This window comes from Hyaena hyaena, unplaced genomic scaffold (assembly GCF_003009895.1).
Source record: "Hyaena hyaena isolate Hyena2069 unplaced genomic scaffold, ASM300989v1 scaffold_48, whole genome shotgun sequence".
NCBI classification, from domain to species: Eukaryota; Metazoa; Chordata; class Mammalia; order Carnivora; family Hyaenidae; genus Hyaena; species Hyaena hyaena.
The window spans coordinates 472,729-500,719 of record NW_024080680.1 but is presented as its reverse complement, the minus strand read 5'-3'; the positions used below and the strand labels follow the sequence as shown (position 1 = coordinate 500,719).

At 38.1% G+C, this 27,991-nt stretch overlaps 1 protein-coding gene across 1 annotated transcript in view; it reads right to left on the bottom strand.

Annotated features, from left to right (window-relative positions):
- Positions 1 to 27,991, bottom strand: part of CNTN3 (contactin 3) — a 222,488-nt gene that overhangs the window by 80,396 nt on the left and 114,101 nt on the right. Inside the window, exons 4-9 of the mRNA XM_039230558.1 lie at positions 17,188 to 17,391; positions 15,639 to 15,741; positions 14,936 to 15,120; positions 11,477 to 11,613; positions 10,202 to 10,331; positions 7,259 to 7,409 (exon numbers count right to left, since the gene is read on the bottom strand). Coding sequence (XP_039086489.1) covers positions 7,259 to 7,409; positions 10,202 to 10,331; positions 11,477 to 11,613; positions 14,936 to 15,120; positions 15,639 to 15,741; positions 17,188 to 17,391 — 910 coding nt within the window. The remainder of the gene's footprint in view (positions 1 to 7,258; positions 7,410 to 10,201; positions 10,332 to 11,476; positions 11,614 to 14,935; positions 15,121 to 15,638; positions 15,742 to 17,187; positions 17,392 to 27,991) is intronic.

The following is a 27,991-nucleotide window of genomic DNA, read 5'->3' as shown; positions in this document are numbered from 1 at the left end:
CTAGGAATTGGTTAATACATTTTAAAAGCATTGTGTGGATAATGGCTATTTATATTTGGAAAAAAAAAACCTTTACTATTTTTCTTTAAAAAAGCATTTAGATTTCTATAATAAATGCTGCCTAGAACATCTGAAACAATTTTAATGTGTTTAATTAGAAGTAATGGGCCATTATTTGACTCTCTTTTGAATTGGGGCTATTGCAATAAAATATTTACTACTGTAAGTAATAGCATTCAACCGAAAGCCCTATTTTTAAAAATAATTGGCTAATGCATTTTAAGTACCACTAAGTGATACAGAAAAGCTAACCATTCTTTGAAATATACCAACTGGCTATTTCTTCTTGAATATCATGCCTGCTCGCATTCTCTAGAGTCTTTTCCAATCTTATTTTGTTTAAAGGAGAAAAAAACATATCCTATTTTCACTCCAGTCTTTGTTGAAAATGTGTGGAGTATAAGCAAATGAATTAATGAATAAAAGAAAACTGAAACACCAACATCTGATGTAATAGCACTGAACACTCAAAGGGGCAGGGCATTTCTGCTTATTCAGGGAACCTGTTTCCTGCACGGGGAAGAAGCACAATAACTTTTCTCAGTGCTGCATGATACAAATAAAAAACAAAACAAAACAAAACAAAAAACAAACAACAACTTTGCTCTGTCCTGATGCCAATAATTTCAAAGGTTAGAATATCTGCACACCAGGTGACTTAGGTTGACTTTTACTTAATAAATCGATTCTTTATAAACTCATGTTCAGACTAGTGAACTGCCACTAATGCAGGTTCTTCCCTCAGGTCTTTCTGCCACTCCAGTCCGTGGTCTCTGTGGCCACTGTTGTGCTTTTTTAAAGAAAATAATCAAAATTTAATTTGATCTTATAATTCTGCTACTTTGATTCTACTCTGTTGTTTCTCATTGGCTATGGAATAAAGCCCAAACTTCTGGATTTAGCTTACCAGGTCATTCCCTGTAAGATTCCTGCTCACCTCGACAGCCCTACTCTGTCTGCATTCCGCCGTGCCAGACACTTCACACGTGAAGTAAACTGAAGCCACTCAAGTGGTTACGCTGCCCTTTGCCTCAGTACCTTTGCATGTGCTCTTCTTCTGCCTGAAGCATTCTTCTTCAATGAACTCTAGTCATCATTCAAGTCTTGCTGTACATATTACATTCTCCAGAAAGTCTGCTTGGATCCCTAAGTTGAAGATGGAGCCTTCTCTGGTAATCACTGAACATACTGTACTTTACTAATTGAGTTGCATTGCACTTGTCTGTATACCCAGAAAAGCTACAAACAAGAGGATGGACTTCTCTGATAAAAATTAAATATCTAGTGCCTAGTGCAGAGTAGGTACTCAAAATATTTTCCAATGACTGAATGAGCACTTGATATTAAGACCTCAGGAATCACTATTTGCATTATAAGCTCTTGTAATCTATTTAGAGCAGCTTTTCTAGTCCTCTGCTGGGAAGTAATTCCTTTATTACCTTAGTTTGAAATGCTCTCTCGACCTCAAAACAATAACACTGATTTCTTCAAAGCGATTCTGTAATTTAGGTGTCTCAGTAACTTAGACCTGTATTACTACGCCTAATGCATTAATTTCAAAGCTGTTATTGTGCTGATATAAAAACTTACAAACCAGGTAGATGATAATTGTTCATTGTGTGATTGTGTGATTTACAGAGTAGATGTATTTATTAATTTTTTTGCAATTTTTAAGATATATTTAATCCTTAGATTTTTTTTTCCTGATTTAGACTTTATTTTTTTAAATTTATTTTTCCTGATTTGGGCTTTAAATGATAAAGAATAAGTAGAAATTGGCTTAATCAAAAGTGTATTTGCCACCAGCATTTCCTACACTAGGCTGGAGAAAGCTTTCCAATTTATAAGTTTATCAATCAGTGACAAACTCAAGTTCATAGACAAAAGACAAGGAAAAAGGAAAAGAAAACCTTAAAACATGAATAGATTTACAATCATGCCATAAATACCCTATCAAAAATTTTGTCTTCTATTTTCAAATGTCTCAGTATATTCATCTGTCCCCAAAACGAGATTTAAATCTGCATGTCTTAAGTCAGAACAGCCAATGACTGAACAACCACAATAAATCTATCATTTAAAGTGCTTCCCCAATTTGGCTTAAGGCTGCAGACCAAGTCAGGAGGGACCAACATGGGGCTTTTGCTGCCAAGTGATGGCTGAGGCCCACTCTGATTTCACGTGAACTTGGAGAAGATTCAAAAGTATAACTTGTTCAATAATTGCTTCTAGCAGCCATTTCCCGAAGCGTCAAGGCTCTGGCTCATCAGTACTTTTGCTGTCCAAAGAGATAAAGCAAAATCCAAACAACAAGACCTGGTGCTATGTACTGAATGTTTTGAGTCTCCCCAAAATTCATATGTTAAATCCTAATCCCCAATGTGATGGTATTAAGAAGCTGTGCCTTTGGGAGATGACTAGGTCATGAGGTGGGGGCTCTCATGGACAAGATTAATGCCCTTGTGAGAAGCCGGAGGGCTCTCTTGCTCTCTGTCTGCCATGTGAAGATGTAAGCAGATTGCCATCTGAAATCGAGAAGAAGCCCCTCATCAGAATTTGACCAAGGTGGTACCCTGATTTTGGACTACCACACCCAGAGCTGTGAGAAATACATTTCTTTTGTTTATAAGCCATCTGGTTTATGGTATTGTGCTATAAAAGCTCAAACTAAGATATTTGAGAGGGACTGAAACACTATGGACACTCATAAACATGTTTCCTCTTTTTAATCCTATTTTTTTTTAATGTTTTATTTATTTCTAGCAGAGAGAGAGACAGCGTGAGCAGGGGAGGGTCAGAGAGAGAGGGAGTCACAGACTCTGAAACAGGCTCCAGGCTCTGAGCTGGCAGTCAGCACAGAGCCCGATGCGGGGCTCGAACCCATGAACCGCGAGATCATGACCTAAGCGAAAGTCGGACGCTTAACCGACTAAGCCACCCAGGCGCCCCTTTAATCCTATTTTTATATCTAAAAGTTTTCTTATTCATAGGAGAGATGTTAGAAATTTTTAAAACAAAGTGGAAGGTCAGTAGTCCTCAAATGGAGAGAAGTGACACTGATGAACAGGATACATTGTTAGAGTAAATCGTTTTGCCCTTTCTACTTAAAACATAATCCTAATTTGAAAACAAAGCAGGGGCAACTGGGTGGCTCAGTCAGTTGGGTGTCCGACTTCGGCTCAGGTCATGATCTCATGGTTCATGGGTTCAAGTCCCACATCGGGCTCTGTGCTGACAGCTCAGAGCCTGGAGCCTGCTTTAGATTCTGTGTCTCCCTCTTTCTCTGACCCTCCCCTGCTCATACTGTCTCTCTCTCAGAAATAAATAAAACATTTAAAAAACAAAACAAAACAAAACAAAACAATCTCAATTTCTCATTGGATACATCCCTGTCAAAAAAAAAAAAATCCATATTCCCCAATTCCCTTGCACTTAAGTTTGGCCAGCGAACTAATTTCTGCCCCATAAGGCATAAAGGAAATTAAGGTATGAACTTCTGAGACGTTCCTAAAAAGAGGAAGAAGTATACCATGATTTCTACCTTGCTCTTTCCTGTCACTGGGAGATGACTGAGGAGCTGAAGCTATGGCAGCCATCTTGGTTCAGGATGTGAGATAGTAAAGCAATATTAAAAGGGGTCTGTGTCCTTGATAACTGTGGAATCCAGATAGTCCCAAATGCCTACCTTCAGAGACATCAATCAGCCAATGAGCCGCCCAACCAAAAAGCTTCTGTCTTTCTTAGTCACTGTTACTTTCAACATCTTATTTGTAATATATCCTTATTCTTACTGATTAACATATCTGCAAATATCAGACATTATGCTAAATGCTAACTGTATCATAACTATGGAAGGTAGGAATTATCTCTTTTGTGAGTGGGGAAATTAAGATTCAAAGGTGTTACATAATAGATCTAATGACATCAAGGTAGTAAGAAGCTGAGTCAGAAATGCCAGATCAGAATCCAGAATTTATACTCTAGTTTCCAGCATTACCCCATTACTCTATAATGTGGGAGTAAATCCCTTTTTGTGTGCTTCTAGCTAAAACTCTTAATCTTCTTATCCTCTTTTGAAATTAAGATTAAAAACCTCTGCCTATAGTAGGCACTCCAGTGAGGACAAGTGGGTTTATTATTGTGTAAAACACTGAAGTCCTTGGGAACTTAACCACTATTTAATTTATGTACACAGTTGAAACTATTTAAAACTTTTTTGAACACAGAAAGTCAGCAGTTATGTGAGAAGTCTTAACTTCCAATATAGCCACAATTAACTAATTTGTGCCATAAGCCTTTACTTGTTTAAACTGGTTTACAAAATTAAACTCCAAATCACTAATTAACTTCCTATTGCAGAAATCTATTCTGTGAGGCCCAGGATTTAGCTGGATTGCGTTTCATCATTCAGCTCACAATTCTGCCTTGCTGTCCTGCTGTGGGTCCCTTTTAATGCAAGTGTCTCTGATTTAATACTGGAGTAACTGCAGATTATATTATTTTACCAACTCACAAAAATACCTTGGTGCCTTGGTGGTATAAAAGCAGTTCGGGGGTGTCTGGGTGGCTTAGTGGGTTATATATCTAACTTCGCGGGTCATGATCTCACGATTCGTGGATTCGAGCCCTGTGTTGGGCTCTGTGCTGACAGCCAGCTCAGAGCCTGGAGCCTGCTTCAGATTCTGTATCTCCCTCTCTCTCTGACCCTCCCCTGCTCACCCTCTCTCTCTCTCTCAGAAATAAATAAAACATTATAAAAATTTTTAAAAAGCAGTTCAACTTGGTTGTCTATAATATGACTTTGTAATTTTGAAAAAATTAATCCACATGTTTTTGGCCTAATGTTTTATTGTTCATTTTCCCTTATCTCCAAAAAGAGTAATTTGGATTCCATGACTTCAAAGGCTGAGATGGCCTCTAAAATTCTGGGCTCCTTATAAAAAATGTGGCATTGAAAATGCTTAGTGGTTATATCCAGAGTCAGGGATTAAAATCTTGGCTTATGTGACTTTAGGCAAATTATATCATTTAAGTTCTGTTTTCCCCATTAGTAAAATGGAGATGATAATATGACCTATACATCACAGAGTTGCAGAGATGTTTAAAAGAGATAATGTGGTAGAGCTCTGTATTAGTTTCCTCCTGCCTCTCTCTCTCTCTCTTTTTTAAGATTATTTATTTATTTTTGAGAGAGAGCCAGCATGAGCAGGGTAGGAACAAAAAGAGAGAGAGAGAGAGAGAGAGAGTATCCCAACCAGGCTCCACACTGACTGTGCAGAGCCCAATGCGGGGCTCGAACACACGAACTATAAACTCATGACCTGAGCTGAAATCAGGAGTCGGACGCTTAACTGACTGAGCCACCCAGGTGCCCCAGTTTCCTCTTGTTTCTATAAAAAATTACTAAAAGTTTGGTAATTTGACATAAACAACACAAATTTATTATAACATAGTTGTGGAAGTCAGAAGTCCAGTATGGGTCTCACTGGACCAAAATCAAGGTATTATCTGGGCTGTGTTCCTTAGGAAGGTTCAGAATTACTAAATGCTCTTTTATGTTGTTGACAGAATCCAGTTCATTGCAGCTATGGGACTAAGGTCCCAGTTTCCTTACTGGCTGTCAATTGAAGGCTCTTCCCATCTTAGAAAGTAGTCCAAATACATTTGCTCATGGCTCCCTTCCACCATCTTCCAAGCCAAAAATACCTATGAAGTGTGAAATCTCTTCTGCCTCGTCTTTGATTATCATGTTTCTGACAGACCATTCTGCCTTCCTCTTCCTCATACAAGGGTTCAGGTGATTACTTTGAACCTACACACATAATCCACAGTGGGCTCCTAATTTTATTTTGAAATTTTTAATGTCTATTTATTTTTGAGAGAGAGACACACACACATACACACGCACACACACACAGACACAGCATGCAAGCAGGGGAAGGGCAGAAAGAGAGGGACACCGAGAATCCAAAGCAGGCTCCAGGCTCTGAGCTGTCAGCACAGAGTCTGACGTGGGGCTCGAACCCACAAACCGTGAGATCATGACCTAAGCCAAAGTCAGATGTTTAACTGACTGAGCCACCCAGGCGTCCCTAAGCTCCGAATAAAGTCCTCTGCTTACCAACCTTATTTCCATCTTCAACTTTAATTACCTTTGGTCATGTATGTAACACAATCATAGGTTTACAGGAAAATGAAATGGACATCTTTGGGGTCAATATTCTACTTATCAGAAGCTCTGAGCATTAATACCTGGCATGTAGTTAAATACTCAGTAAATAATAATAATAGCCAATACCTACATTTACTCACTGACAGGTAATGACCTAAGTGCAGTTGAGATATTTATGTATTTTATCTAGCTAAGAATCCTCATAACATACTAATGATCATCTGTATTAAAAATGAGAAAATGAGGGGCACCTGGGTGGCTCAGTCGGTTGAGTGTCTGACTTCAGCTCGGGTCATGATCTCTAAGTTAGTGAGTGGGAGCCCCACTCACTAACGCACTGCTCTCAGTGCAGAGCCTGGTACAGATCCTCTGTCCCCCCCCCCTCTGCCCCTCCCCTGCTCATGTGCACTCTCTCAAAAATGACTAACCATTAAAAAAATGAGAAAATGAGACACTAAAAGTACAGCTTATCATAAAGCAAGTAAAAGGCAGAATGAAGATTTGAACCTGGGCAGTCAGCTCTACAAGTGATACCTTTAAGCCTCATTCTTCCTCTTCATTATTATAATAATCAGGAACCTAAGCAAGCCTTTGCTTAACCTATCACCAAGAATGAGAAGTTACTTCAATACAGGGGAACAGCAATATTGGTATTTTTTTGGCATATGTTCTCATTATGTCTTCTCTACTTTGTCCTGGGGCATTGGCTCATCTGGTTCTAGGACTGACCTTTCTTTATCATTTGACTTTGAGTCTTACAGTGACTGAGGAGAAAATCCTTGATAAAATAAGGTTTTCTTTGTGGGAAGAAGCTAGATGATATATCTAACTCTTTTCAGATTTCAAAAATTGATTACTATCTTCATGAGAATATTTCAGAACCAAAGATACCGCTGTCTGGGTTCTTCAAAACCTCATATTCTACTGAAATGCTGCTGCATCTCATTTCATACTGAGAATCTACTTTGACATCACTATGGAAAGTAAGAAGAAAGTACATCACCATTATTTTAGACAACAAAATACCTTTCATTCTCCTGCAAAATCACATCTCCTTTCTTCCATGAACAGAGTGCTTTAGGAGAGGCTCTAGGCTTACAATCCAAGCTGACCATGCTCCCCACTTGCACTTGAATCAACTTCTTCATCGGAGTCTTTGAAAAATCTGGAGCAGAAGCTGAAAGGGAAGAAAGAGAGAATGAGAATTTATTTTTAATTTAATGTTTTAAAATTCCTGTAGGTTCAAAGGTTGACTTCTAAATGACTTTTATTTTTTTCTTAATTTAAATTTTAGTTGGGTTAACATACAGCACAATATTGGTTATAACTACTTAAAAACTTTTTTAAGTATTTATTCATTTTTTAGAGAGATAGAGTGTGAGTGGGAGGGGGGCAGAGAGAGAGAGGAAGACACAGAACCCGAGGCCGGCTCCAGACTTTGAGCTGTCCATGCAGAGCCTGAAAAGGGGTTGGAACTCAAGAATCCCAAGGTCATGACCTGAAGTGAAGTCAGATGCGCAACCTACTGAGGCACCCAGTGGCTTGGTTATAACTACTTTTAAAGTTTCCTGGCACGCAGATGTCAGTGCTTGATTTACTTAAGTGAATGGGCACCACTCACAGTATTTCAAGGCTCAAAAACTAATTCCTATTATTGTATGTTCCAGGAAGTTCGAAATCTTGGATGATTTTTTAAACAGAAATTTTTAAACTTCACCGTTAAGTTTTACAATAGGTCAGTCATGAACTTTTAAAATGAAAAACATTTATCACAGAAATGTTCTTGAAACTTAGTTCCATGTAGACAACAATAAGGTCAGTGTTCTTTGTGACCTCCAACACCCAGCATGTGGCATAGTGCTTGGCACTTAGTAGGTGCTCAGTAAATGTTTTTAGAAGGAAGGCTGAATATATTGAGTTATTACTGTCTTGCATCAAACTGATGAACATCTATTATAAAATTTTCATATGGTTATGTTTAACTTCTGAGTTGGAGAAATCTATAATCTGCATTATTATATTAATGTTCGAGTATCACATTAAATGTGAAAACATGTAGAGAACATTATGTCTGCTAATATTGCACAGAATGCTGATCCTGAAACAACCTGTACAGTCAAGATACATAATAATGCATCCTTTGAATGAAGTGATAGGTTACTCAGAAAATCACTCTTTTATTGCAAATGTGGAAGAAGTTAACTAAACACAGTGCATTTCTCCTAATGTCTATGCTCTGTCTTATAGCAAATCCCAGTGAATATAATTTACGTTTTTGGTAAGTGGGGATCATATAGTGAATTATGTTATGTGGTTATATATAAGATTGTGGATAAAGAAGATATGTTATGCAGGGGTTGTTGGCCCTAAAAATTAAGATCTGAAAAGAATACTTTTGATTAAAAAAGAAAAACACCTTTCCATTTGAATAAATTATATATATCTGTATATATATTAACATACCTCATATTTTTCCTATACAAAAGCCTCATAGAGGCTGTGGGTAGGAAATCGTCCATTTTGAGATGAATAAACTATCACTCATAAGGCTAATTTAATACAAGAGTATAGTAGTGCTTCAGCTTAAGATTGTGTACGAAGTCTACTCTCTTTTTTTTTTAATAATAGCCCACTTCTCTGTCATGGATAACAGTAGTCAGATTTTCCATTGATGATCTGCCCTTCCCAGACTTCAGGCCTCCTAATGCAGATAATGTATTTATAACCACCACGCAAAAAGGATGAGAGCCCCGCTTCCAGTTAAAACAGGTTTTCTCAGTGTGGCACCTGACATTTTGAGCTGAATAATTATTTGTTGTGAGAGGCTGTCTTGTGCATTATAGCATATTTACATTGTAGGATTATTTGTGGGTAGCCTTTCTGGCCTATATTCACTGGCTCCCTTTTCCCCTATCTGTCATCAACACTGTGACAACCAAAAATGTCTTCCAATATTTCCACACTTGATCTTAGCCAAAAGGCTGAAAAGCGATTGTCTTCCAATATTTCCAAATATTTCCTGGGGGCAAAAATCATCCCCAACAGAGGACCGCTGAGTTAGATCAATCAGGGCCTTACAACCTTTGGGCCATTTTGGATCGGACCAGCCATGGGTATGTGGCCCAAATCAGCTACACAGAGCCAATGACATGCAGGACTGTGACTTTTTTATGAGCAATTCAGAAAGCCATGTTTTTTTCCACTAGACTGACTGTTCCTGGAAACTGAATTGTGTTGGGGAACATCATATAGAGCCTGATGATGGTGATGATGCTTGATCCCCACCTGGATCATATTCTGTTCAGATCCAAATCTATACTTTAATTACACAGAGTGATAAATTTCCCTTCTGCTTTCTTATTTATGTCATACTATGCTATGCCCTGACAACTCTGGTTGATTATCAGGCATTTGCAACTTACAAAGTCTTTTTCTGGATAACTGCCCTAAACACAATATAACATCTTCTGTCTTTTCATATACATAAAGTGCAAGAAGAAAATAATTCAGAATCTCAAATAGTTGAGCCTTGTTAATTAAAACTTCAGTATGCCCAACGTTTAATGCTTCCAGCAGGGTTATTCAAACCAAAGGCCACTCCTTTTGGAGTAATATATGATTGTTTTGAATTCCAGTATTTACTTTTCTGGCGTAGTGACAAAAAACAACAAATTCACTTGTTTTCTTAAAAGGCATTGCTTCATTTCTAATATTAGAGTTGGATAAGGATGCCTTAGGTCGGCACTTTTCCTTACTGTTGCTCTACTTCTACCTTTGAGGCTTATTCCAGCCACAACTGCTGCTTTCCTTTGGCAATCATTAAATATATTCCCTGATTAAAAACCCTGAATGATATTATTACAGTGTTTCAGATAATATAGGAATGTCATATGGGAAGTAAATACTTCTGGTTTCAGCAAAGATGAAGGATTTAAAGAAAAAATCATAACAAGAGAAGCTTAATCTTACCTATAACCTTAAGTTCAGCACTGGAATAGATGACCCCGTGTTTGTTTTCTGCTATGCACTGGAACATGCCAGAATCAGTCACATTGAGGTTTGATATTGTAAGGGCACCATTTTCTATCTGTATTCTCTCCTAGGTGATAACAAAAATGTCTTGCATATAAATGTATATATCATTTTAAAAGAAAAATGAAAACCACTATTGTTTCAAGTGTACACAAACCTTCTTCACTTTTCCTCAGAGGATTGAACAATCTGACTTGAAATTTTAACTTTTCCTTATTTGAAAATATGAGACTGATTTAACATAACAGCCACACATTAGTAATACTAATAAACACCCTTGAGTCCAAATGTCTATCGGTAAAATAAATAACAAAGCAAGAGGTACAATATTGCAGCCATTTCACTTTTCCCCGTGGCTAAAGTTGCAGACTTTAAAAAATGTATCATGTTTCCACGCCGTCAACTGGAAAGGTTTTCACCATTTTTTAATCACACAAATCAAAGACATTATAAATTCTGTACATTAAAAAGAGTTCTGGGAAACACATTTATTAAGGGTTTGTAGGCAGTATGACAGGTTATATATAGAAATTTGAAGGAATATAATTGACTTAGTACACAATTTTTAAAAGAGCAAAAATTACATGGCTTAAGAAGGAAAGTGATTGAGAAAATAAGTACTCATGTAAGAAGGTAACCACATAACAATTATTCTCCAGAGGCCATACCAGGTTGTCAAACAGGGAAAAGCAAATTATGTTCCACATTTGATTAAAGTAAGGCCTTCTGTAATTTGAAAAGCAAAAAAAAAAAAAAAGCTATACCATATTTAGACTAAATTTACAAAATCACCTTTTCCCAATGACATTCAATGTTGAAAATATTTCCTTTTTGGCAGATGAGGTACTTGATTTTATATTTTATCCCCTTTAACACTTTTTAAGGTGCGAATGAATGTTTGCAAACTACCTTGGCACTAGGTAGGAGGAAGGTATTTTTTTTTAAATGTTTTTTTTATTTACTTCTGAGAGAGAGATAGCATGAGCAGGAAAGGATCAGAGAGAGAGGGAGACACAGATCTGAAACAGGCTCCAGGCTCTGATCCAGCTGTCAGCACAGAGCCCGATGCAAGGCTTGAACCCACAAACCGTGAGATCATGACTTGAGCTGAAGTCAGATGCTCAACTGACTGAGCCACCCAGGCGCCCCGAGGAAGGTATTTTTTTAATGCCAGATGAAGGGAGTGAGGATTAACCAGGCTCATTACCTTACCTCGAGCACAAGGGCTTCTCCATTTTTCAACCATCGATAGGAGGGTTTGGGCTTACCACTTGCCCGGCATTCCCAAAAAAGATTGTCCTCCACCGCTATTTCTACATCTCTTATGAGCTGAACCCAATGAGGTTTTGCTGCAATGAAAAAAAAAAATCAGACCACCCAGCGAGTAAAAAATAAATGCTTTATATAAATGGATATAAACACTGCGAGCAATGGATTAATAGGAGCACAGTGGCTAAAATTATATTTAATTCCCTATTCACTAAGTGGATATGGGAAACGTTTCTAGATTTGAGGATGGATGTTGCAATCTGTCACTTCCTAAGCCAAACTCATTATGTTTTCTCTGTTTTCAAAATTCTGGGCACCGTATTCTATTTCCTCAGATGGGTTATTAGCAGTAGATAGAACGCAGGTACACAAAACAGACTCCTTTCCAAGTGCATTTGTGAATCATAAGGTCACAACTGATGACAACTTAATCCATGAATGACAGCAGATACTAGTCTTAATCATACACTAAAAATTACCATCCGTAGAAGAGAAACTTCTATAGCTGAGGAAAAGAAAATATGTTCCTCAAATTAGAAATAACTTTTAATTAAATACAAACCAATGAACATCTTATGAACCTCTATGTGAATTAAAATGAAAGCAGGGAAAGATGGATAAATTGGTTCAATTTGAGTCATATGATTTTTTATAAAGAAGTAGCTCATGCAACCTTAAATTATGTATGCAAATCAGCGGCATCAAATGGATTTATCATTTTCTGTTACATTTTAGAAGATATTTGGAAAATTCTCTTTACAGAGGAAAGCAACATACTACTTTAAACTAAAGCCACTCAATATACACAGTGTATTTAGCCAAGTCTCAGCCTGCATCTTAGATCCAAAACGGGGAGGTGAGACATCTTACTGGTGTCACATTGCATTATGCATGTGATGTCTACTGTGTGATTCACATGTGCATTCTCCATATGGAGAAACAGTTCATCTATTTCTATTTAATTGCAACCATGGGAAGATTTGTCTTTCCATTTCCATCTCATAAAATTGCTTTTTTATCAAGGAGATTGAAATGAAAATATAGCTATTTAGCTCTTAAGAGAAAACGTTTCGGTCTGCATTTTACCAGATTATTATTATTAATTTTTATATAAATGACTTCCCCAGTATGAAGTGTAGTTTAGTCCAAAATCACTTCACTCTATGTATACTAAAGCACATTTTCTTCTTTCAGGAATTACAAGCATTTATGGGATAATACCGCAAAGAGACTCACACATGAGCCCTTGACTGAGACTCAAGTTTCTAGCAGATAATTCCACTGGGGCTTCTCAGTACTACTGTTCTTCTTCTCCAAATGGGAGGATAATTTTCTGGACTGAAGCCAATACTGAGATTACAACTGTCATGTTAATGGTGGTTTCCCCTCTTATTCTACCATATTAAATCCAAATAGTCTATCTAGCCATTTTTTACATGAAATATTAAAACGGATAACCAGAGAACTGCATGGCCCTGATCATATGAATATACTAGTCTTAAACCAGAAATGTAGAGTAACTTTCATGAAACATCCCACCTCATTAATTTCTGACTTATTTCTCAGGCATATATCATATTACCTACCTAATGGACTAAAGCAGTATTCTGCCTTCTGTAGTCAGTAAAGTGGATGATGTTGGTTGTCTGGTGTGCCTCCATTTCTTCCTTTCTTTATTTATAAGATAACTCCCATTTCTCACTGAACTATCTTCTCTTCCATTGCCTCCCACTGTCCATAAAATTCAGGAAAATCTGACCATATTCCCTGTTCTAAACAGAGGATCTTAAATTGTTTTAACCCAATTATCCTTGCTAGGGATTGGTTGAGGAATGAACTTTTGGGCAATGGGATTTGAGAAGAGATTTGCAAGATGTTTTGGATACAGGAAGGATGAATAAGGATTGATTCTTTGGTGACCGTGGGCAGCCATTGTGTGACTATACTGGAAAGCAACATGCAAAGAAACAAATCACAGAGAAACTACTCAGAGGTAATGCGAATTTTTTCTGAGGAAAGTCAGAAAAAGCCCTCTAATTTTAATGTTTGTCTTTGCAAACATTTTCCTCTCTGAAACAATTATGTGTACAAACTGCTTCCATTGCTACTTTCTAAGATAAATAGAATGCAATGCAATTTGCCTTTCACAAAAGTGGTCAATTCCCACTAGTTTTACCATGTTTCTGATGATTAAATTGCAAGTATACATTCATTGAGCATACATCTTTACATAAATTACAGTACATTTTATAAAATCATATATTTATACTTTCTAAATTTTTTTTTTTTTAATGTTTTATTTCTAGGAGAGAGAGAGAGACAGCGTGAGCAGGGGAGGGTCAGTGAGAGAGGGAGTCACAGATTGAAACAGGCTCCAGGCTCTGAGCCGGCAGTCAGCACAGAGCCCGACGCGGGGCTCGAACCCACGAACCGCGAGATCATGACCTAAGTGAAAGTCGGACGCTTAACCGACTAAGTCACCCAGGCACCCCTATACTTTCTAAATCATGCTTTCATCAAAAAGCCTAGTGCTTTTTCAGTAATAAAAATGATTTGAAAACAAATTTTGGGAAAAAGGGTAATTTAATTTTCTTACCAACAGACTCTAAATTAAGGTAGCGTTATTACCCTTTCCTTACCCCAAGTGAATAGTACATCAAATAAATGTGATTATGAATTAAAGGCAGCAAATAGCACAGTTACATTATTAGAAGGGATAGAAAAACACTGAAGAACTCAAGAGTCTGACTTGATATGCTTTGTCTAATGCACTAATTGCAAGTTTTCCCCATTAACAGTTTCTTTCTGCTTAGTGAAGATTAGAAGGATACAAAATCATATTTGCTGAAGGAGAGGACAGAGGAGATTGCTCCTAGATATGATTCAATATATAAAACATTACTCATAGAAAAGAAAGGAAAATATTTCACTATTATATGAATCATTTTATTTTTTATTTTTAAAAATTAAAAAAATTAATGTTTTCTTTATTTCTGGGGGGGGGGCAGCATGAGCAGGTGAGGGTCAGAGAGAGAGGGAGACACAGAATCAGAAGCAGGCTCCAGGCTCTGAGCTAGCTGTCAGCACAGAGCCTAATGAGGGGCTTGAACCCACGAACCGTGAGATTATGACCTGAGCCAAAGGTGGATGCTTAACCGACTGAGCCACCCAGGCGCCCCTGTATGAATCATTTTAACATGCAAGAAGACATCATAGTTCTGATTTAACTGCAAAATGTTATTGTTTTTAACTCCTCCTATGACAAATATTGATCTTCATTCAACAAAATGCAGGACAGATCAAGCTGGACATTGGAATTCTGCCACAATTTCCCGCAGCCCAACAACATTTGCTAGGGAGAGCAAAAGCTAAAAATCCAATTTGCCCAAAGTAGATGCTCACCATAGTAAGTGAGACGCCCTCTGGCGACATTTCTTCCCCGTGAATTCTCAGCAATGCACTCATAGGAACCTGTATCTTCCTGTTGGAAGTTGGGGATTTCAAGCACACCATTGAATTTCTTCAGTTTAATTTTACTGGAAAAGGGCAGTCCATCACTTCTCCTCCAATTAATCTGTGGTACAGGACTTAGAAGAATATTGTCAAGTTATTTGCTATTTTAAACAGATGTGTGGATGCATTTTAAGCTTGACAAAATAAAGCTTTTGTTAGGATATAGCAAAAAGGCATCCGTTTTCAAATGCAGAACATCTCCAGTTGTTAATTATATAAACCTGATACGAGGCTTAACCTCAGTTGATATTTTGATAAAATAAATTCTGCATTTTCTTAAGTTAAATCGTGATTTAGAGAAAAAAAGCTAAACACGTATCCATTATATTATAATACAACAAATGAACAAACAGAACAAAAATAACATCAATCTAGTTCATGCAATTAGGCTGGCATAGTCATTGTCTGCAAACTGCCGTTATGGTTTCGACCTAAATTATATATGTGCATTCTCCTTGTATTTTAGTTTTCCTTTGCTTCTAAATGAAAGAAAATTTTAGAAAATAAGGAAAAGAAGAGTGTCAAAAACTATCTTGATCTCTTTCAGCAAAATAATACTTCAGCACACTGGAGTAAATGTTATAAAACTTACTTTCCAAGGGCAAAACATTCCAATTTCACAGTTGCCCCTTTAGCTGCTGGAAGAGTTTCTGGAAACTGCACTTCTATTTTTGGTTCATATTCACCCATCACACCTGTAAATCCACAATACAAAGTTAATAGTTTCAATGTTTCCTCTGGAACTGTCCCATTTTTCTTAAATAAAACTTTCTTCCTCTCCATTTTGAACTAGTTTCTCTAATGATTTAAATTTCTCACTAGTCATTCATTAGGTACTTTTAAAAGCAGAGCTAAGTGGGGCGAACATGTAACATTATTAAACATCAGGGACCTTGGATTCCATGATTCATAAATTACCATTTACAGAGCAGTTCCAAGAAAGCCATTATGCCTTTTACATTGTATAAAATGGGAGGCTTTCTTATTCTGTATTTAATCTGGACACTTCTAGTCAAACTGAAATATACAATGTATTATGACTTCTTGAAATATCCTAAAGAGCAAAAATTATGGGAGGGAATTTACTTAATGGTACCCTGGTAGCAGAGAAACCAATCTTAAACTTCTTAAATGGCACCCTGGAGACAAGAAACAGTAACTTCATAAATGAGAAAGGTCAAATTCAATTATAACTGACTGGAAAGAAATGCTTAGGAAATATGTGGTCATGACATTGTACTGGAACAGATATGGTTTGTGTAAGCGGGGCAGTTACACAGGGTTACACATCTGCTTCCTCTGAAGCTCATGTGTTACCCTGAAACAGCCATGAAGGGGTAGAGGAAACACATTTGTTTTCTTTTCCTCTTTACTGAGGTACGATTAGCAAACACAGATTATATATATTTAGGCTATATGTACAACCTGATAGTTCTTACTATGTACCATGTGATGATTTAATATACGTATACATTGTTAAATTATGATCTCAAGTCAAGTTAACACATCTAGCACGTCACACAGATACCATTTCAAACTTCTTAATATTCTGTGGTGAGAACACCTCAGGTCTACTCTTGTAGCAGATTTCAAAAATACAATACAGCATTATTAATTATCATCACTGGGCTGCTGGGAGTGGGGAAATGGGAAGAGGTTCATCAAAGAGTATGGACTTGCAGTTACAAAATGAGTAAGTTCTGGGAATCAAGTGTATAGTTAAAAAAATTAAGAGATGCTGTATATGCTATAAAAATATATCCAGAGCTTAAAGAAGCTTACAGTGGCTGAGGACAAGTGACTTCATGACAATGGAACCTGAGCCCCCAGGCTCAGAAAAACCTCATGCTTAGTTTAATGCTCTCCTGTCGCCATCTTGGAATTTCTAATAACTTCTGAACAATGGATCCGTGATATTTATTTTGCACTGATCCTCGAAAATGATAAAGTTGGTCCCAGGTAAGGATGAGGTTAAGGGACCTATGCTCAATGAAATAATCTTCATCACTGTACTCATAAATATTTTTGGTTCAGCAAAATGTGAGATAATTCTTCATGGTATACTTTTCACTTTTTCCCATTTGTTTTTGCTTGTATTCACAACATTTACACTTAGAATTGCACCTTGAAATATTTCCTACCATCAGAACGTAGCACCAAAGGAGTTGGGGAGCCCAGCACTCTGGTGTTCGTCACCGTACTGGTCACCACACACGTGTAATTACCCACATCAGATGGCTCGACCTTGGCAATGTACAGGTGGCCTGTCTCTTGAGAGACAAATCTCCGACTATCTTCTTCAACAAATGATGGGTATTCATTGAAGATCCAAGCATATGACAGTTCTAATAAAATTGTTGGAGAAAAGAAATTCCATCATTAAGGCAGGTTTTCCACAGTATACAAAAAATGCACAAAGCCACCTTTGCTACAGAGTAATGGTGAGTGTTGCTATTGTAGGTCATGGAGAGAAACAGTTCTGTGAACTGATTCTGCAGTCAATCTGCATTACGGTGGAGGACACTGCTGATGAGCACTCCTGTGGGAGCAATATTATTACCGTCATCGTTATCGCTACTCCAGACACCTCCTGACAAGGCTCTCTGGTTTCAGTCTTTCTCCCTTTTAATTTGTGTCTCCATACCGCACCTTCTATGAGCTTTCAAATTTACTAACCTCATCACGTCAATTTCTGATATAATACTTATCTGCAATTCCCTGGATCTCTTGGGAACAATGCCACATTTCTTAACCTGAAGAGCAGACTCCGCATGGTGAAGCTCCCGCTTCAAGCCTTAGCCCTGGGTCTTTGCACATGCTTCTCTAGGAGCCTACAGTATCCTTGTTCTTTCTCTATTCCTTTGCTTCCTCCCCTTTCAACCTAAACCCCATTCTCCCACAACAACTTCCATATGGTTTTCACAGCTTGGTTCCAAACATAAGGAGCCACCTCCTCAGAGAAATCTTCCTTCAGCCTTGTCTCACGGCAGGTTCTCACTGATAGAGCAACACTAAGCTTCTATCAGTTAAAGCACTTACTGCTTTATATGTAATGGCCTATTTACTTAACCTCCCTCTCATCTCTAGTAAACACTGATGTCAATTCTTATCCTGACTGCCCTCCCCCACCCAATTAGCAAAATGAAACATCCAGAGACACTTAACAGTCCTCAATAAACATTTATTGAGTTAATTAAGGATACAATTTTGTTTCTATCCCCTATGTAAAGTCTAATATTAGAGTTTTCTTGACTTTTAGGGTCAAGGTGAACCAACTTTCTCCCAAAGAACTAATGTTCTTCTACTCTGTGATAATGAGGGTACATGATACGATGCTGCATTGTTCTAGATGCCCATATTTTTCAAAGGCAAGTTGTTACTTAAACACGGTTACCACAGTTGACTTTCTGATTCCTTCTTTCCATGGCCCTATTGTCTTTTACGATTTCATCAACATTATTGCACCGGTTTGTTACTGTAAAGTTTTTTCAGAAGAAGTTTCAGAAAACATGTAATCAAAATAAATTTAGTGAATAACAAGTTCAAACTATATTTAAGGCATATTTCCAGTGGGAAAGAGTCTTTGCATTTTGTAGAGTGGGACACTAAGTCAGTATACAAATAACAATGAGATAATGTAAAAGGGCTGGGTGAGAGTTACTCTGGGTTTCAGAGGAAGGAGAGGTGACATTCTTTCATGACTGGAGAAGAGGTCTTCAAGGACAGAAGAATATTCTGACAGCAGGGATAAAAGCACTCCAAATGAAATGAGGAGCATGTGAAAAGCAAGTCAGGGAGAGAATATGGTAAGTACCTGGTGGAAAGGAGACACAATGGACTCTCTTCTGCCTTCAATGCAAATGCGAATGTTTTGTGATTCCAGAGGTTAGCAAGTCAATAGCGAATCGTGTGCACATTAAGAAACACTGATTTTTAACCTTGAACCGATCTTCACATCATGCTGTATCATTTCAGTAGAATGTTTCATAAAATTCCAATCAGTCATGTGGTAGGTTGTGAAATTTAAGTTGTTGGACTTTATAAAAAATGGGTCTCAAACATCCACTCCACAGTTGGCCTCATGGCTACATTGATGGTGCTCTTCTGTTACAATAACACTAAATAAACCATACAGCTGAAGCCTGTTAGTCAGGTTGGCTCAATTAGTTCTGCAACTGCTGAAATTGATAGCTGTGGAAGCCTTAGTTCTTTAGGCTCTTCCTACTACTCTAAGCCTCTGGTCCTACCCCACCATCCTTTAACCCCTGTAACTTCACCTTGTTTTAAAGAAAGCAAAGCCATCTCATTCTGCTTTTCAAAGTGTTCTAGTCATGAAATTAATATGATTGTCCCTCTGCCTTTTATTTTTTATTTAAAAATGTCCCTTGCATCTAGTGAGCTCAAAACTTCCACTGCTCCCCACATAACAGATCTCAGCTTGGTATTAAGGACAAGAAGTCAACCTTATTAAACCAGTTTCTACTAAATTAAGAATGGTTGGTGGAAAGAACCCACATTCAGAGCTGGAAAGTCTAAAATCTAATAAATTCATATAAAAAATATTATGTAGCAAGAATATATGATCAGTAACCACATGCAAAATTTGGAACAATTACGACATATGTAATTTTGACTGAAATGTTACAAGGTTCCACTTGTATTATTTCTTTTAATCCCAAATCAATATTGTTAAGACTTAAATACTCTACTATTAATATATTGTTATACAGATATTGCAGTGTGACCTAGTAACAAATGATAGTTAGAAGAGAAGAAAGTCAAAATTCAAATCATTTTAAGGCTGCTCCCAAAATGAGCATGGGGAATTGAAGGGCGGATTGTGGTGGACATGGAGGTGTCCCACTTGGGTCTCACCTCAGGAGAAGTTACTGAGAGAAACACAATTAACTGGTGGCCACCACCTGCCAGGCCATGAGTGCGGTGGCTGCCTATCCCTGGGTCGCTTCCAGATAATTGATGAACTTCCACTGGGGGGCTGATGCTGGCCCATTCCCCCCAGTACCGGATTTCCCCATGGGCAACTCTGGTTGGAGATGCCCCATCAGATAACGGCCACTCTATTCTCACAGCTGCAAGGTGGTCTGGCTTTCTTCCTGTCCAAGTTTTCCTCTCCTCTCTTTGCTCAAAGATATCAGACTTGAGTCTCCCCTCCACCAGTTTCTGCTCACTCCTCATCTATTCTTCACAGGCATTTCCGTCAGATTTTATTTTAATAACAAGTGTGATCCTCTAATCCCACCTTGGGGTTTGCTTCTCAGAAGACTTGAATTGACATGGTGTTGCCGAAACTGAGTAAAAGACTCTCCTCTGTATTAAAAAGTGTCTCTTTCCTTAGTCCTGGAGGAAATAGCCTCTTTTAACTGACCCTCCTTTTCTGTAACTGTCTAATCCCCTCAGCCTCTTCAAATTTACAAACTAATTCCTAATTGATTCTTAGTAACTACCCTCCAGACAAGCCCAGATAAATTAGCATCCCAGAGGCAAACTCTGTAAGCCCATCCTGAGAACCCACCAAATAAAGAAGAAACTGTAGAACCTTTGTCTCCTCTGTGCTGCATTACTGAGCAGAAGCCCTAAACTATCGTTCTTAATTTGAGAAGCCCTTGTAGAGAAGCTGTTGTTTTGCATAAATCAGTACTCCTGCATTCTTCTTTGAGAATTTGTATCATCAGGCAGATTTGGGGGTCTATCTCAGACTGGCATACTAGTATCTCTTGAGCTACAGGTGGCTTCTATATGTAAACCATTACCAAAAGCAAATCACGTATATGATCTTCACACCGTAACATGGACAGTGTGCTCTCTGTATATGATACACTATAGAAAGATATTTTAATGTTATTTTATTAAATTTTTAACATGTATTCATTTATGGGAGAGAAAGAGTGTGTGTGTGTGTGTGTGTGTGTGTGCGCGCGCGAGCCCATGAGTGGAGGAGGGTCAGAAACGGAGGGAGACCCAGAAACGGAAGGAGGCTTCAGGCTCTGAGCTGTCAGCAGAGCCCGACGCGGGGCTCAAACCCACGAACTGTGAGATCATGACCTGAGCCGAAGTCACACACTTAACCGACTGAGCCACCCAGGTGCTCCTAGAAAGACATTTTAAATACTTTTCAACAATATTTCCTGCCTCTTCACATCCTAACAGCATAGTATGTATACTTTTCAATTAAAAGTACAATAATATAGCCTACATATTGGAAAACAATGTAACCATAATAAATTAATGAACTTCCTACACTATTTCTCCCAGATACATCCTCAGAAAACCAAGAATAAAAATGATCTTTGGTGAACAGCACAAAAATCTAACTGTAAGGTTTTGAGCAAGGATAAACAGGATAAACAGGAAAAGTGGAAGGAAGAGCTACTTAAGTGATGGAAGAGGTTGTGCTGTCAATCAGTTTGAGACTCAGGCAGGTAACCTAAAAGTAATGCCCAAGAGGCGGATGAGATCTTTAAACATACGCTTATGAGAGGATTTGGGACTAATAATGGCAAGCTGGGCAGAATAAATGCCCCCGGAATATGTCAACACCCCAACCCCTGAAATCTTGAACATGTTATTTGACATGACAAGAGGGACAGTGCAGATGAGATTAAATTAAGGACACTGAGAATGTTATCTTGGATTACCAGAGTTCTTGTTAGAGGGAAGCAGGAGGGTCAGAGAAGAGGAACTATAACCTGAGAAGCAGGGGTGTTGGCCAGAGAGAGTCATCTGAGGATGTTGCTATGCTCCTGATCTGAAGATAGAAGGAGCCAGGATTCAAGGAAAACACGTGGATTCTAGGGGCTTGAAAAGGTGAGGCAATGGATTCTCTCCGGGAACATTCAGATCCTTCAGCAGCCCCGTCAGCATCTGCCACCTGATTTTAGCTCAGTGACACTTGTACTGGCCTTGTGACTTACAGAACTGTTAAGAGAGCAAATCTGTGGTGTTTTAAACTACTACGTTTGTGGTAATTCGTCATACCAGCAACAGGAAACTAACAGAAATAAGGATCAGAGCTAACAACCAGGGGCAGTGCTAAGTGATAGACATAAAATTTCCAAAGGAAAGCAAATGATCAGAGACAAAAATAAGTGGAGAATGCCTGCCCTGAGAAGGCCTAAGGAAGAATCATATTTTATACAAAATGATTATAAGATCAATACAATGGCAAGGGGTGGGGTATTCCAAAAGAGACCGCAAACCACAACCACCCCAAAACAAATGAATTCGTGTTTGGTTGTTTTATATAAAGATCCAGAGCCTTAATGACTTATGGAAAGAAATCTAACCTGGGCTTAATATGGAAGATAATGTCATGACAGACTCCACAGAACTCTGTAGCACTTGCCTACCTTTCTTTACAGACTTTCTTATTACGCCGAATGACACACAACTTTTATCTCCTAGTGATGATCTGCCTGATTTCATTTATTGCCTGCATGACTGTGTTAAAATATACGGCATCACTCTGATTGAAAACATTAAAGAATTATGTGATTTACTGAATTCTGGATCAAGTAAAAAAAATACCTGTTGTAATACTAGGAGAGTTTACTTATCATAAAAATCTGCATTTGCAATAAAGATTAATTGTATACTGCAAAGTAAAATATATATCAAATCAGCATTCTTTGGGGATTTTTCAACACCAGTTTATGTATGATGATAAATACAAAGCTACAATAAAAATGATAATTTTATATACTCAAATGAACTAGACTTTACGAAACCTTTCACAACCTCTGGTGTAAATCACAAACACATTAGGCCCAAACTACTTGGCCTCTGGGCTTCCTATTAACAACACTACGTTAATATTAGGTATGTGAAATATTTTTTATTAGAGAGCAAAGAGGCTTTACCAATCAGAGCCATAAGTTAAGATAATGAAGTCCTGAAACTGCTTTCTATAAAAGTAATATGTGATGAATGATATTGCACCTCCAGCCATATTCTTTTTCAGGTCACTTAAGTATAAGGCCAGTCAATTTAACAGGAAATGTGTCACGCTAATGTTTACTTGGAGAAACATTAATACACATACTACTGACATTTAAGGGTTTACTTCTAGTTCCATTATGAAATTCTATTATGAGGGAGATTTAATCCTTTGTATGGGCATTTTCAAGAAGAAGTTGTCAAACAAAACTGCAGTCAAACAAAACTGTTAAAAGTAACTTTGGTTATTTTCTTTGGTGCCAACAGGGAAGTTTGACCTACTTAAAATAAGGTATATTAAAAGGTGTGGGGGCTTGCTGGATGTCATTCAAGATTTTTATCACCGATTCATACAACTGGGAAGGAAATTTTGCTATGGAGCTTAGAGATATCACCCACTGACAGAGGGTCTAAGAGAGTACATATTCAAACATCTAAAGCCATTGTAGACAACTGAAGATAATAGAAGGTTCAAAGAAGAAAAGGTCAATGGTAAGGACTGAAAAAAACTTGTACCTGCAAAGCAGAAGGCATGTACGGACATTTCCAACATTTTAGTGTGCTGCCTTTCAAAAGTTGTTTGGTAAGTTGTTGCTGCGGGCAACATTACATGTATTTCCTTGTTTTGCCTGTAAATTCATTCTGACTTAGAGTACTGATAAAAGTGACTTGTGAGGGTCCTCAGATAGAGAGTACTAATAAAAATGATTTGTGAGGTTCTTCAGATAAACAGAACAACGATCAGGGAAGAAAAAAGAAACTAAAAATGACATTCCTTCATCCTTTCACACTTGGAGGCTGATTCTAGGCCAGGAGTCAGCAAAGTAGAGGTAGGGGGTCAAATCTAACCTGCTGCCTGCTTTGTAAACTAAATATTTTGGAACAGACTCACACCCACCCAGTTCTTACTGTCTGCGGCTGCTTTTATGCTCCCAGAAGAATAGGTGGGTAGCTGCAAGAGTCTATACGGCCCATAAAGCCTAAAATACTTACCTGACGCGACTTTTAAGAAAACGTTTGCTGACTTTTGTTCTAGGTCAATGTTAGCCACAGACCAAGTTAGGAGTTTGGTGAGTTTTACCTGCTTGACTTTACTTTTACTCCTCTCTTCCTTATAAGGCTGTCATATATCCTAACTACCACATGAAGCTTCACAAAGCTTAGGCTAGTCTCCTACATCTTCTATGCCTGTCTCTCTTGCTTTAACCCGCTGCCTTGTGAGAGCACACGAGCCACTTCCACTGCAGAAATGGAAACAAGGCAGTTTTCTGATGTGCTCTGTGACCACCATTTTTGGCTCTACCATTTTCTTTCAGAAAAACAAATATTTTCAGTGAGTACTTGCATCTTCCATCATATTGTGACTCCAGAAGGCTCTGTCTTCATTTTTTAAAAATGTTTATTTTTTTTTTTCAGAGAGAGAGGGAAAGAGAGAGAGCATGAGTAGAGGAGGAGCAGGGAGAGGGGGACAGAGGATCTGAAGCAGGCTCTGTGCTGACAGCAGAGAGCCCAGTGCAGGGCATGAACTCACAAGCAGTGAGATCAGGACCTGAGCTGAAGTCGGATGCTCAACAGACTGTGCCACCCAGGTGCCCCTCTGTCTTCATTTGTAATGCTTCTGCCAGGGTAACTCTTCTCCTAACACATACCTCCATCTCTTGCTGGTACCACGCTTGCTAAAACGGATGTGGTGTCAAAGGGAAGTTCTTTCCTCCATATCTGTTGATGCAGAAATGTAGAGAGCCCTCGAGAGGCCATTCCTTCTTTCTGCTTGGATGCATACATTCTTCCTTTGTCTCATGAAGAATGTTTTCAATTTTCCCAAAGAACCAACAACACCCAAGTTGTTTCAGTGCACTGACCCTACCCTTGGGTCCGTGTTCCAAGAATATCTCAGGATCAGGATGTGCAAGGTGGGGGCCAAATTCAGTGATGCTCAAACTCTAATGTCCAGCAATGATTTAGGGTAACTGAGAAGGGGAGAGGAGGAAAAACAGTGGCAGGAAACTTACTGCCCTACTTCCTTTGGCCAGGGTGCTAAGGAAGCATGGCGTTGTGAAAGGAAGTAGTTTAAATTTTCCTATGAGTAAGTGGGATCTAATCAGGATGAGTCAGTTACCGTGATGTTTCATGAAGACAGGACAACCGTCTCATGTCACAGACACAACTACAGTCACTGCAACCCCTTGGTTGTACGTGGACTTTCTGTCAGAGTGATGAACCTCAAGGAGAAGACTCTCAAATGACAAAGTCAGGTCCTATGATAAGAGAGACTTCGGAAATATAATGCATTTCTTTTCTGCTTCCCCGTTCTTCTTATAAAAAATATGCTCTTCAAAGGAGTTCAAGGCTCTGAAAATGTTAGAAAGCAATTTCAAGATCAGCTCAAAACCCAAATGCTGCGATGACTACAAGTTTCACTGCCAAGACCTGCTTGTGCAGCTAAAAGAAAAGGCTTTGTAATTGCACATTTTGCACAATGCCACGCTTGATGCCCTGTGTATGTTGATGTGAGGATCTTACATATACGCCAAGTTTCTCTCACCGGGTTTGCACTTTCCTCATCACTTATACTGAATAATGGACAATTTTTATGACTTCGGTGACAGTAAATAACATTTTCCTTTTAAATGCAGTCCAGGAGAAGCTAAAGAATCCTATAGCTCATGGGAGTGCTAATTGGAACCAATTAGAATTTGATTGACCTGCCTTGCTATTAAAATGATATGCAAAATTTACACTGCCCTTGCAAAATGGAAATTTTCTAGTACAAGCTAACTAAGGAAGTCCACCCTTTAATGAATCCAAAGATAGTGCTTCTGGGTTACAATTCCCACATCAACTCTCAGAAGCTAATTCCAGAGAGGGATCTCATTGGGGTGCCAATGATACAAAAGAACTCTGTGGATGAGGAAGAGGTGCAATAAAAATAATGGAAATAATTAAGGACTAGCAAATAAAGGAGCAGCTTCACAATAACTGTCCAGTCCTCGTTTGGTCTCATTTTCTTTTATTCTTTCCTTAAGGAATGTCATGGGGACTCGATATTTCTCTTCTTGCCATGTAGTGATTTTTTTTATAGCAGAATAAAATGCCCACTTTCACTGGCAAATAGAATGAGGTTATTAGCAGAAGATGAAGTTATCCTGCTAAATCACAGGGGGCTTCTTACGAGGGACAAGAAATGAGTCCTTGGGAAGCTGGAGAAATTAATCTCTCTCTCTCCTCTAACACACACACACACACACACACACACACACACACACACAGTACTACTACTTGCCATCAGTAGCACATCAAACTGCTCATCAAAATAGCATAATACTGGGGCGCCTGGGTGGCTCAGTCGGTTAAGAGTCCAACTTTGGCTCAGGTCATGATCTCATGGTTCGTAGGGTCAAGCCCCATGTCGGGCTCTGTGCTGACAGCCAGCTCAGGGCCTGGGACCTGTTTCAGATTCTGTGTCTCCTTCTCTCTCTGATCCTCCTCTGCTCACACTGTCTGTCTGTCTCTCTCTCTCAGAAATAAATAAAACATTAAAAAATAGCTTAATACTATTAAAAATCTTATTTTAAAATGGATCTTTACTCCCTCTGATCTGTAACTTTTCGGAATAACAGATTTTTAGATCGAGTAATTTTGTTATAAATTAAACTTCTGAAATAGTACAAAGTCCCCTGATTTAAAAAAGAATGACTATTTAAATGCTTGCTTATGCCAGGATATGCATTTATGCCTGGATATCCAAAATAAACTTGATGACAAAAAGCGATGCCCCCCACCCCCAATTTAGGACTAGAAGTAATTCCCAGCCTTCACACCTTCAGGGCTCTATAAATGCCAATTCCTTTCGGCACTGAAGGATGTATTCAGATTTCTCAGCAGCATCAGGTAGAAGTCAAATATAAACAACAGTTTGCAGACTTTGAGAAAAGTAATAGCAGTTTGAAAACTAGCGTTTGTATTACCTCATGTTCCCTCACTTGTTACGCCAAATTATAAATACACATGTTTGCACAGTCATTTCTTCTCTCTCTCCATAATGTTTCTAGTCCTTGTCTACCTGGGTATGCAGATATTTCCAGGGAAAAAATCTATCACCTTATCAACTCTGCAAAAATGTCTTTGAAAGCCTGAAAAAACTGTTATAGTTTTTGCTATGATTTTAATAATTTACTGATGTTAGAAAGAAATAAATGTAAAGAAATAAAAGGTTATTGCCCAAATGCTTGTTTTAGTTAAAATTCTCATTTGTGTATTAATGTTTGACTTTTTTAGAAATTGCCTCTCTGATCTTTCTTTCTAAACATGTACTATGTTGACCAATTGGCTTATTTATCAAATCCTTACTATTGTTGTTACTTTATATTTGATCCCTTTTCATTAATTGCTTTCTCTTGACTAGTATACCCTGGTCAGTGCAAAGAATGATTTCTGGTCAATGAAAGATCAATACTTAAAGAAGTGTATGAATGTCCCTAGTTTACGGTCTCTTTGACAATTTACACTACCCAGGTACAAGGAACAGAAAGAGGTAAAAGTTGGAGAGAAAATAATATATTGCTCTTATTCCACGCATACCCTATCATTATGAGCTCCTCAAAATGATGCCTGTTTAATATCATGTGAGATTGTCTATATTATACAAAGAACTTTTGATCGAATATTAATTTCTAGTAGTAGATTTACCCTTGGTACTTCAGTAGGTTTTCCTTATCCCCATTTTATTTTTCAACATCCCATCTACCTGTTTACAAATATCACCTTTAACCAATAGATGTGTATCGTACTGGTCAACGAAGGAAGAGATTCAAGGATAAATGAACAGCGATCTGAGGTAGAGTATGCCAAAGGGAGCATTTTAATATACTGTATTCCAGGGCTATGTAGCTCTTACATTTCTTTATCAGGATATTGGATTCATGACCCTTTTTATTTTTTTTTAATGTTTATTTAGTTTTGAGAGACAGAGCACAAGCCGGGGGGGGGGGG